Source organism: Canis aureus, chromosome 33 (genome assembly GCF_053574225.1).
Source record: "Canis aureus isolate CA01 chromosome 33, VMU_Caureus_v.1.0, whole genome shotgun sequence".
NCBI lineage: Eukaryota > Metazoa > Chordata > Mammalia > Carnivora > Canidae > Canis > Canis aureus.
Window position 1 is genome coordinate 24,637,351 of NC_135643.1, and position 12,872 is coordinate 24,650,222.

Sequence of the window (12,872 nt, forward strand, 5' to 3'; positions counted from 1 at the left end):
TGGAAGAGGAGCACAAAAAATATTTTTTGAAAGAATTACTGATATTAGTTATGAAGGAAAAAATTGTCAGATTGACAATAAAAAATTAGAAAATTCTGAATTACAAAAAAAGATAAAATCAAAAGTAAAATTATAAATATGGAAAATTATAGGATATAAAACAAAAGGTTATCATTCTCAATTTTATGCAGAATCTTAACAAATCAAAAAGAAACAAAGATGAATACACCTATAAGATAAAAGCAAAAGACTTCAAGAAAAGTAATTTATAAAACATTTCAGGATGCCAGTGGTCAACAAACATGAACATTTTAAAATATCACTAGTATTCAAAGTACAAAGTACTTCATTTAAAGAGAACTTACCTTTCGCCTATCAAATTAACAAAGATATAAAAGACTAGTAATACCAAGTTTTGAAGAAGGTGAAGAGGGAGAGGCACACTTTTACACCCTGGTAGGACATGATATTGTAGTACGATATATAGTATAGATATATACTATATTTCAAAATTATTAAGGTTAGGCACAACTATTTGGCCATAAGACATTCAACCAAGCATTATTTTATTTTATTTTTTATTTTTTTAAAGATTTTATTTATTTATTCATGAAAGACATACAGAGAGAGGCAGAGACACAGGCAGGCTTCATGCAGGGAGCCCGATGTGGGACTCGATCCTGGGACCCCAGGATCAGGCCCTGGGCTGAAGGCAGGCGCTAAACCGCTGAGCTACCCAGGGATCCCCCAAGCATTATTTTAATAGTGAACATTGGAGTCAACTTCAATTTTCAACAGGTTACATCAATAAGTATGATGCAGCCAATAGAAAACTATACAATTAAAATATCATGGAAATATATTTACTGGAAAGAATCAGGTTACAAGAAAGTAAGGCCAATTCTTATAAATTTCGAAGACTATTGGGAGGGAAGTCAGAGAGAGGGGGAGAGAGAGAGAGAGAAGGAGAAGTCTAGATTCATATCAAGAGTCAGTTATTATTCCTGTGGCTGTTACAGAGTTTATTTTTATCTTTTCCTTTTTTTCCTTATTTATGTCTTATGTTTTTAAGAGAAACTATACAAATTATTGGTCAACTTAAGAAATATTTTGGTGCTTCAATAATACAGAAGACTGAATTTCAAACATTGCAGATAATTAAAGCATTACAAAACAAGGAAACATTTACTTTCACAATTTCTGGAGACTGACATTCAAGATCAAATATTTTGGGATTCAGAATTGCTGCAGATCTTGTCCCACCACTACCAAAAAGATACATAGCTGTTCATGCTCTATATATTTAGGTTCTCTTAATAACAAAACAAATATTTATAATGATGGCCAAAAAGGCACATTTTAGAAACATATATTAAATACCAGTATTAATAATATTTCTGCTTAAAATTTTCTATTGAAAACTGTGATAAAATTTCAAAGCAACATGAACAGAAAAATGATAATATGGGATATCAGATTCATTACAATATTTGGTTATTAAAATAAAATCTTTTGTTAAATAGTGGTTTCTTAATCCATTGAAACTTCTTCCCTGCCTTAGAATGAGTTTCTATGAAGAATGAAAATATGTTACATGCAAAAATAAATAAATGTTAATAAAGAAGCAAAGCCAGAAACCTTGGTTAATGACCAGAAAAAGCTATGAATGAGATGGCAGTTGTATTTTGTTTACCTGAGGAGAAGACTATGCTCAAGCATGTATTGAATCCAGTGATTGCTATGATGTCATCCATACTGCTAGCAGCTATTAGTAAGGTTGGGATGCCTTTCTTAATGCCATATCCATTTTCTTGCAAAAGAAGCATGGAAGGGACAACCACAGCAGGAGAGACAGCACCTAGTACAAAACTAATAGAAAGACTTTGAAAACCAATTTTAAAACATCCTTTTAACAAAGCAGTGTTTTACATTAAACTGTAAAACAAATACACTAACCTTTACAGATTTACAATAACTTCAAAGTAAAAATGCTGAGTTAATGTCATTTAATGGTGGTAAAAATTTTTACATGTTTTTAGTACTGGTTGAAAGTTATAGAGATTTCATTGAAGATGCTGGTTTGGGAACAAATTGTCTCTACCTTCATCCCTAAATCTTTGAGATGAAGATATAAAAATAATACAAAAACTCATAACCTAACTAGAAAAAAAAAAAAAAAAAAAAAGGAGAATCTCCAGTGCGTAAGAAACCAAGTATATCCAAGGAAGATAAGACACAGTTTAAGATTGAAAAAAATCATAGGACAAGTGTATGTAAGGAAATATTGCTACAAAAGGTATTTCTAAAAATGCTCCAAGCTCAGAAATAGATGCCAGGAGCAGGAGGGATCTCTGAGGAAATCCAATGGATGATTATTTGGAGTAAGAATGGCCAGACAAATGTACTCTCCATCCCATTTCTAACTTTTGAACAAGTCAGTAAGGAACAGAGATGTCTGCCCCAAAGAAGGAACAATGAGCAAAGGCAAATGAGAAAATTCCTGGGGTGAATGCAATGTCTTTCGTTGGTATATCCCATTCAGTACCTTACCTCATCTCTTCCACATTCACTTTATAAAGACTGAAGTATATACTTTGTGCAGAGATGTTTTTGGTGCTCCACCAGAACCTGTTTACCAGTGCACACATCCCCCAGATGCTGCTGCTGGCTGCTAACCCCTACACCTGGAGCTTTCTAGCAGTCTTACTCTGCTGAGAAGAGCTTACTTGGGGATGCTAAGGAGGTTTTCCTCCCACTCCTCCTTCTTCTAGACAGCTCCTGTCAATTACTGACTGAAGTAGAGGGTCTTATAGTTTAGTACTTTGCCTCTGGCTATACAATCTGATACAGTTTACTCTCAAAACTTCCCCATGGACTCAAGAAGAGCCTAGAATTCTCTGAAAATATTTATTTGCCTAGCTTGATCGTTTCTAAACTTTACAGCACTTTGGAATCACCTGGTATATTATTTATCGGTAGCTGCTTAACAAATTATTTCCAAATTTAGTAGCTTAAAACAACACTTATCACACAATTTCTGTGGGCCAGGAATCTGGGTGTGGCTTTGTTGTATGCCTCTGAATCCAGGTCTCTCATGAGGTAGGTAGAAGATGATCTGCTTTAGTTACATGGCTGCTGCAGGCTTTCAATATTTTGTCATGGGTGCTTGTCAATCAACCGGGCTGTACTCATAATATGGCAGCTGGCCTCCCCCAAGAGAAGCAATCAAAGAAAATGCAAGAGAGAACATACAAGATAGAAGGCATGGTCTTCTCATGACCTAATTTTAGAATTGACATTTTACCATTTCCACCATATTTTGTTTGTTAGAAGCAAGTCAGTAAGTCCAGCCCATATTCAAGAAGAGGATGTTATACAAAGTTGTAAATATCAGAAAGTAGGGATCAGTGGGAGTGATCTGAGATACTGAGTACAATGTACTTGGGGATCTTTCAAAATACTGATGCCTGGCTCCCATTCCAAGACATACTAATTTGATATAAGATGGTCTTTGACCTGGTACTAGCATTTTAAACAATTTTTTAAAATTGTGGCAAGGAAATTGACATAATATAAAATTTGTCCTCAACCATTTTTAAATGTGCAGTTTAGTAGTGTTAACTGTATTCACATTGCTGTATAACAGATCTCTAGAACTTTTTTGTCTTAACAAAACTAAAACTCTATATAACCATCAAACAAGTCCTCTTTCTCCCTCACCCCAGCCCCTGGCAACCATCATTATACTTTCTATTACTATGATTTTGACTACTTTAGATATATCAGTGGAATCATACAGTATTGTCCTGGCTTACTTATCCCAGCATAATGTCCTGAAGGTTCACCTATGTTATAGAATGGGACAGAATTTCTTTCTTTTTTAAAAGGTGAATAATATTCCATTCTATGTATACACCACATTTTCTTCATTCATTCATCTGTCAGTGTGGGCTGCTTCTACTTCCTGGCTATTGTAAATAATGTTCCAATAAACATCGATGTGCAAATATTTCTGAGATCCCTTGTTTTCAATAGGCCTCAGGTATCCAAAGTGTGCCACTCTTTTTTTCTGCCAGCATTCTGAGTCAGGTGAGACAGAAACAAGTCCCTCGGCTCAAAAAGTCAAAATGAAGAACATATGCTTTAGCTTTTTTCTCTCCTTCCTGATGGAGAAGCCAGGAGTTGGGAGCTTTCTCCCAATTGCCCCTTGCTGTGCAGGGAGGGGATGAGGTATGGTAGGTAAGTGCAATGAGGTGTTCTAACTGCTCCCATGTGTCTTTGGCCTTGCACTTGGAAGGGAGTTCTCACAAAGGTAATCTGGTTCTTATGTTTTTAAGTCAGTGTTGTGTGAGGAGAGCCTGGGGCTTTGTATTCTTCCATCTTGCTGACATTATTCTTCTGATTATTGGGATTTTTGAAAGCTCCTCAGGTGATTTTAATGTATAGCAAAGTTTGGGAACCATTGATTTTCCCCGTAGCTTCCTTCACTCAGAGGTTTCTACTGAGACCTCCCTCAATACATTACTTGCATAAGAATCTTAGTCTCAGCCTGAGCCTCTGAGATACCTTGTTTGGTAATATGGTTGGACTATTCCCTTCAAGAAGACAAAACAAACAAACGAACGAACAAACAAAACCCAATAGATAAACTAATCACAAATTAATGTTAAGAGTAAAATACAAAAATGGGCCCCCATTAAAGGATCACAAAATATTTAGAGAAATCTGTCACTTTGAGGCACCATGCTCATTAAGTGGAAAAAATTTATACCTGAGAAAAGAGATATACTAGGAAGACATAAATTTATTTAACAATAAATTCTCCAAATTAAAATAATTAGTGATATAAACATAGCTAAAAAGTGACTTAATAAGTTAGAGGACTGTGCAGAGAAAATTTTCCAGCATGTACTGCAAAAAGGTAAGCACAAAAAAAGTGTAAAGAAAACTTAATAGGTATAGAGGAGTTACAAAAGGGCATAATAGAAGAGAACTCCAGAGAGGAAAAAGACATACTCAAGACCTGGAAAAAAAAATAGATACACAACCCTTTGATTGACACATCACACCAAATATTGAGTAGAACAAATTTTTAAAAGATTCACCTCATGATACTAAGGAATTGTTAATTTAGTAAGAAAAATGCCATTACCTTTTAGAAATGCATACTGTAGGATACAGGGATGAAATACCATTATTTGTGTAATTTACTTTAGGATTCATTAGGGACTATCAAGTTTAAATTAAGGATATTTGGGAGTTTGTTAGTATTCTCTCTACTCCTGTACAAGTTTGAAAGTTTTCACTAAGTGAAGAGACCTATCTGAGACTGCTCTTTTCAAACTTTAATATGAAAACAAGATACATGAGAATCTCATTAAAATGCAGATTCTATTTCAAAAGATCTGGGCCCAAGATTCTGCATTTCTAACAAGCTTTTAGGTGATACTAATGTTGCTGTCCAAAGAACATACCTTGTATAGCAAGAAATTAATTGGAATAATTCAGAATACTGAGCTTCCAAAGAGAGAGAGAGAAAACAAGATTGGGATAGCTTACCTAGAAAAGGAATTAAAAATTAGTTTGATAAGAGACTCCTCATGGGCAAAACTAATGCAAAGAGATAACACCAATACCCTTGAAGTATTGAGAGAAAATACTTTTGAATCTAAAATTCAATTCTGAGTCACACAGAAGTCATGTTCAGACATTCAAGTATGCAGTTTATTATCCACTGATCAGTTTTAAGAGAACTGGGAGATCAACTCATTAGGAAGGATATAAAGAAAAGAGTTTAAAAAAATAAAAGGGCATAGGTAGCATAATGCAGACATTAAGAATAAAGGCTCTAGGCACAGCCAAAGTTTTGGATCTATCTATCTAGTCATCTGATGTTAGGAAAACCATGTAGCATCTCCTTGTCTCCATTTGTATGCAAAAAATGAGAATAATAATAGTATCTACTTCACAGAACTTTGTGAGGATTAAATAAATTATCAAGTACTTCACAAAGTGCCTGACACATGGTAACACCATATAAATGTTTGCTATTACTACTATTACTATAATTATTATGATTATCATCATAAGAAATAATGATGAATAGTGAAATTCATTGCTAAATCTATAGTTCATTGTGAAGAAAACTTAAAAATAATCTTAGACTAAAATTCTAGATTATATTAACTGGTGGGGAAATGTATGAGGCAGTGAAGGAATGTAAAAACAAGCCATTAAGTATGGTTTTTCAAAAATTTTGGGTAATTACAAGGAGAATGTGTTTGTAATTTCTAAGTATTAAAGGAATAAACAAAAGTGGAACAAAGAAAATGCTGTTAATCCAACAAAAGATTAAAAAAGTGAAAAAGGAATGAAATTCACATGAATGTATAATATTTTAAAAAGTGAAATAAAAGCAAGGTTAAGTAAAAATTGACCTACAAGGAATTGGTTGGATGGACCTGTTAAGAAAGAGCCTCTTTGACTGAATTTTTAAAATTTAGCTCTGAGTTGTTAGTAAGATATATATCTAATACAAAATGGTACAGAGAAGTTGAAAATTACAAGTAGGATGAATAAATTGGATCTATTTCATAAATGAAAGTTTTGGCTTACATTAGAAAGTTAATCAACATAATTCACTATAATAAAATAAAGGAGAAAATTTATATTATCATCTCAATAGGAGCAAACAATTATTTGATAAAATTCTACACCCAGGTATAATAAAAACTTAACAAACTAAGAAGGGATATAAATTTTCTTAATCTAATTAAGGGAAGCTACAAAACACTTATGACAGATATAGAATCAAAACAAAGCTGTTTACTATCACTACTCTAATCAACATTATTATATTTAAGGGCCTAATCAGTGCCATAAGAAAGAAAAATAGGAAAGAAAGAAAGAAAGAAAGAAGAAAGAAAGAAAGAAAGAAAGAAGAAAGAAAGAGGTATGGCTGTCATTATCCACAGATGACATAGCTATACGTGTAGAAAAACCAAAGCAACTACAGATAAATTTTAATTAATGAGCACAAGGTTTCTGGAGACAAAAATAATATAAAAAATAAACAATATTTCTAAATACCAGCAACAAGTAATAAAAACATAAAAAATGCAGACATACTATTTATAATTGCCTCAAAACTATTAAATGCCTAGAAATAAATGTAATTAAATATACACAGAAATTCTATGTAGGAAATAAAAATCCCTTGAGAAAAATTAGAGAATACCTAAATAAATGGAGGGGCAAGTCATGAGTATGAACTGAATAACTCAATACAATAAATGTATCAATCATCTCCCAATTGATAGATTCAACATAATTTCAATGAAAATTTTTGGTAAAAATTGACAAAATGGTTCCCACTTTATATGGAAATACAGAGGGTTATTAATAGTGAAGACCATCTGGAGATCATAAAAGTTTTGTTATGCAAGATATCAATATTTATTACAAAGTTGTAGTAATTAACACAGAAGATAGACAAATAGACAATGATTAAGAATAGAGTCCAGAAACAGACGCATACTTATATGGACAGATTATTTATGACAAAGGATACACTATAGAGCAATAGGACTGGTAAAAGCAGTCACTTATATCAATAGTGCAGAGTCAATTGGATATTCCTAAATTGAGGGCAGAGAAGCAGGGAGACAGAAAAAAACTTGGCCCTCTTTCACGTCAAAAATCAATTTATGGTAGATTATGGATTTAAATGTGAAGGTAAAACAGTAAAATTACCAGAAAATAATATAGAGAGTATCTTTATTATTTTGGATAGGGAATGGCTTTTTTTTTTTTTTTAAGATTTTTAATTTATTTATTAGAGAGAGAGAGAAAAACTGGCAGAGGGAGAAGCAGGCTCCATGCAGGTAGCCTGACGTGGGTCTCCATCCCACGTCTCCAGGATAACGTCCTGGGCGGAAGGTGGCGCTAAACCGCTGAGCCACCCAGGGCTGCCCAGGGAATGGCTTCTTAAACAGAAAGTACTAACAATGAAGAAAAAGAATGACAGATTGGCCTACATTAAAATGAATAATTTCTACCATTAAGGAAGTAGAAAGGGTAGTTACTAAATGGAAAAAGATATTTGTAACATATTTAACAGAGGACTAGAATATGTTAAGAACTCCTATCAACAAATCAGAAAAAGCAACAACAACCAAAAACCCATTAGAAATATGGGAAAGAAACTTAACAGGCACTCTTCAGCTTTATTAGAAATCAGAGAAATAGAAATAATCCCAGTGAGCTATCACAACATACCCATGTGAATAGTTCAAGTTAAAAAGACTGATAGGAAAAAAAAAAAAAAAAAGACTGATAGGGCAGCCCCAGTGGCTCAGTGGTTTAGCACCGCCTTCAGCCTAGGGTGGGATCCTGGAGTCCCAGAATGGAGTCCCAGGATGGAGTTCCATGTCGGGCTCCCTGCATGGAGCCTTCTTCTCCCTCTGCCTGTGTCTCTGCCTCTCTCTATGTCTTTCATGAATAAATAAATAAAATCTTAAAAAAAAATAAAAAAAATAAAAAGACTGATAATTCCAAGAAGTGGCAGGGATTAGAATAACAGGAACTCTTATATACTACTGGTGCAAATGTAAATTAGGAATTCTGAAAAATAATTTGATGTAATCCAAACTTTTAAACATATAGTTACTGTGTGAACCAACAATTCAATTCCTAATTATGTATCTATAGAAAACTATGTACCAAGAGTTATTTACAAAAATGTTTGTAAGAACATTAATAATAGCAACCCCTAGCTGGGAACAATGTAAATTCCCACTGACAATAGAATGCACAAATAAACTAGAAGTTGCGGTATGTGTGTGTGTGTGGGGGGTGTGTGTGTGTGTATGCAATGGAATATTATTCAGCCATGAGAAAGAAAGAAAGAAATGCTGCCATTTACAACAACATGGACCTTGAGGGCATTATGCTAAGTGAAGTAAGTCAGACACAGAAAGACAAATATTGTATGATATCATTTATGTGTGGAATCTAAAAATACTGAACTCATAGAAATAGAATAGTGGTTATGAGGGTCTGAAGGGTAGAAGAAATGGGGAAATGTTGGTCAATAGACAATAAACTTTCAATTATAAGATGAGTAAATTTTGGAGATCTAATGTACAGCATGGTGATAATGGTACTATATTATATACTTGAAAGTTGCTAAGGCAGATGGTCTTAAATGTTCTCACTACACACACAAACAAAAGGTAATTATGTGACAAGATGGAAGTGTTAACTAATGGTATGTTGGTAATCATTTGGAATATATAAGTGTATAAAATCAGCATGTTGTATATCTAACTTACAAAATGTTTTATGTGAATTACATATTAATAAAGTTGGAAAGAAATGTATGATGGCTTATGACAAAAAAATGCAACATCTGAATTAAAAAGAAAATCACTGGATAGGATTGAGAGAATGTTGAACACTAGAAGCAAAGATCAATGAACTTGAAGATATAACAAACACACACACACACACACAATGGAATATTGTTCGGCCATAAAAAAAATGAAATCTTGCCATTTGCAACAATATAAATAGAACTAGAGAATATATGTATATATACACACACACACACTCTTTCCATAATTTTGCAATTGTTGATAATGCTGCTATAAACATTAGCGTGCATGTATTCCTTTGAATCAGTATTTTTTTATCCTTTGGGCAAATACCCAGTAGAGCAACTACTGGATTGTTGAGTAGTTCTACTTCTAACCTTTTGAGAAACCTCCATACTGTTTTCCGGAGTGGTTCCACCAGTTTGCATTCCCATCCAGAGCGTAAGAGGATTCCTCTTTTCTGTATCCTCACCAATAGCTGTTGTTTCCTGTGTTGTTAATCTTAGCCATTGTGACATGTGTGAGGTGTTATTTAATTGTAGTTTTGATTTGTATTTCCTTGATGATGAGTGATGTTGAGCATCTTTTCATGTGTCTGTTAGCCATCTGTATGTCTTCTTTGGAAAAATGTCTAATCATGTCTTCTGCCCATTTTTAAACTGGATTATTTGCTTTTTGGGGTATTGAGTTTTATAAGTTCTTTATATATTTTGGATACCAATCCTTTATCAGATATGTCATTTGTAAATATCTTTTCCCATTCCAAAGGTTGCCTTTTAATTTTGTTGATTGTTTCCTTTGCTGTGCAGAAGCTTTTGATCTTGATGCAGTCCCAATAGTTTATTTTTGCTTTTGTTTCCCTTGCCTAAAACAACAACTTTATACCACTATGCATCCACTAAAAAATGATAAAATTAAGTAGACAGACAGTACCAAGTATTGGAGAGGGTGTGGATGGCCTAGAATTTTATACATTGTTAGTGGGAATGTACTATAATACTTTGGAAAACTGGCACTTTTTACTTATTTTTATTTATTCTTTTAAAGATTTTATTTTTAAGTAATCTCTACATGGGGCTGGAACTCACAACACATAGATCAAAAGTTACATGCTCTACTAACTGAGCCAGTCAGGTGCCCCATTTTTTTTTAAAGATTTTATTTATTTATTACTGAGAGAGAGAGAGAGAGAGTCAGAGACACAGGCAGAGGGATAAGCAGGCTCCATGCTGGGAGCCCAACGTGGGACTTGATCCTGGGACTCCAGGATCGCGCCCTGGGCCAAAGACAGGCGCTAAACTGCTGCCCCACCCAGGGATCCCTTAAATAAAATTAAACATCTTACCATGTGATTCTGCAAATCTATTCTTAGGTTTTTCCCTAAGAAATGAAAACATATGTCTACACAAAGACTTGAATGCAAAAGTTCATACAACTTTATTTATAATGGCTGAACTGGAAACAATCTAAACATCCATCAAGAAGTGGTTAGTGGTATATTCATACAATGAAATACTACTCTGCAATAAAATGGAATGGATAATATGGATGCATCTCAAAAACAACTCACTGACCAAATGAAGCCAGAAAGGAAACAGTACATGTTACATAACTACATTTACTTAAAACTCTAAAAAAAGTCCACACTTATATTACTCAGCCATTAGAAATGACAAATACCCACCATTTGCTTCAACGTGGATAGAAGTGGAGGGTATTATGCTGAGTGAAGTAAGTCAATCAGAGAAGGACAAACAGTGTATGTTCTCATTCATTTGGGGAATATAAATAATAGTGAAAGGGAATATAAGGGAAGGGAGAAGAAATGTGTGGGAAATATCAGAAAGGGAGACAGAACATAAAGACTCCTAATTCTGGGAAACGAACTAGGGGTGGTGGGAGGGGAGGAGGGCGGGGGGTGGGGTGAATAGGTGACGGGCACTGAGGGGGACACTTGACGGGATGAGCACTGGGTGTTATTCTGTATGTTGGTAAACTGAACACCAAGAAAAAATTAATTTATTAAAAAAAATAAAACTCTAAAAAATTGAGTCCATTGTGACAGAAAGTAGATTGTGAATTGCCTATGGCTCATGTGGAATTAACTGGGGGGAGTAAAGAAAATTTTTGGAGGGTTAATGAAAATATTTGGCATCTCAGTTGTGCTGGTGGTTACATGTGTATATAAATTTCTCAAAACTCACTGAAATGTTCACTAAAATAGGTGCTCATTCTATTGTATGTGAACTATACCTCAATAAAACTTTATTAGTAGATTTCTCAAATATCTGCAAAAACTAAGTAGAAAACGTTATGAAAAAATCTATCATCAATAAAAAGCACGAAATACCTAAGAAAAAAACTATGAAGATAGCCTAGATCTTTCTTAAAATTGGAAACATTGTAGAACTTAAGATAACACCTAAATAATTAGAGAGAGGTCTCAATTTTATAAAGGTATAATCTCTCCTCCAAATTAATTCATTAATTTGTTGCTATGCCAATTAAAATATTCTCATGATTTTTCATTGAACTAGACTAGCTGATTATAAGACTCATTTGGGAGAATAAGGGTTTAGAATGAAAAATGAAGTCAATGTAAAAAAATGCTGTTTTTGTAAAGGCAAAATAATTAAAACTGTAGAATAGTGACATTGAAATAGACAAAATAGATTGGAAGAAAGCAGAACACAAATTATAAAAACAAATATATGGTATTTCTCAGATTATAAAATCAATATTTCAAATCAATAGAGAAAAGAAAGAAGTTTTCCATAAATGGTGTTGGGACAACTACCTATTCATGTGAAAAACAATGGAGCTAGATCCTCACATGTAAAAAAATGAACCTAAAAGTAATGAGAATAAAATATAGAAGAATATATTTGTGACCTTAGGGTAAAAAGGACCTTTTGAATGACACATAGAAAGTTATTAAACAGAAACACAAATATTGATAAGTTTGATTACATCAAAAAACCCTTTGGTATATCAAAAACAGTTACACTGCCTCCCCATGGCCTCATTTTTCTTTTTGATTTTCAAGGTCAAGGAATATTATGTATTTGTTCTTTTATCTGTTGGAAATAATAAAATGCCCTTTTTAAATAAAAAGAAAGTCACCATAAGCAAAGTTAAATATCTAGTGGTATATTAGGACAAGATATTTGCAATATTTGTAACAAAACACTGAAATAATAAGAAAGAAAAGAATAACTCAACAGAAAAGTAGAAAAAGGATATAAACAGGCTAGTATCAAAATACTTAAGCTCATTAATAATTACATAAATGCATCTTAAAACAACAAAGAAATATCATTTTTTGTTCACCAGAGTGGAAGAAATCATAAAGCTTGATAATATCAAGAATTTGCAAGGATTTGAAAATAATAGGTTATTTTCATACCCTGCTGGATATAGGGTTGAAGGAATTTGGCAGTTCCATCAAAACTGAAAATGCACATAATCGAGGTAACCATTCTAGAAAACCCACATTTG

General features: G+C 33.4%; 1 protein-coding gene across 9 annotated transcripts in view; it reads right to left on the reverse strand.

Annotated features, from left to right (window-relative positions):
• SLC9B1 (solute carrier family 9 member B1) overlaps nt 1-12,872 on the reverse strand; it is a 61,482-nt gene that overhangs the window by 9,766 nt on the left and 38,844 nt on the right. For all 9 annotated transcript variants that reach the window (XM_077882149.1, XM_077882152.1, XM_077882154.1 and 6 more), the window contains one exon: nt 1,694-1,869. In XM_077882149.1, coding sequence (XP_077738275.1) covers nt 1,694-1,869 — 176 coding nt within the window. The remainder of the gene's footprint in view (nt 1-1,693; nt 1,870-12,872) is intronic.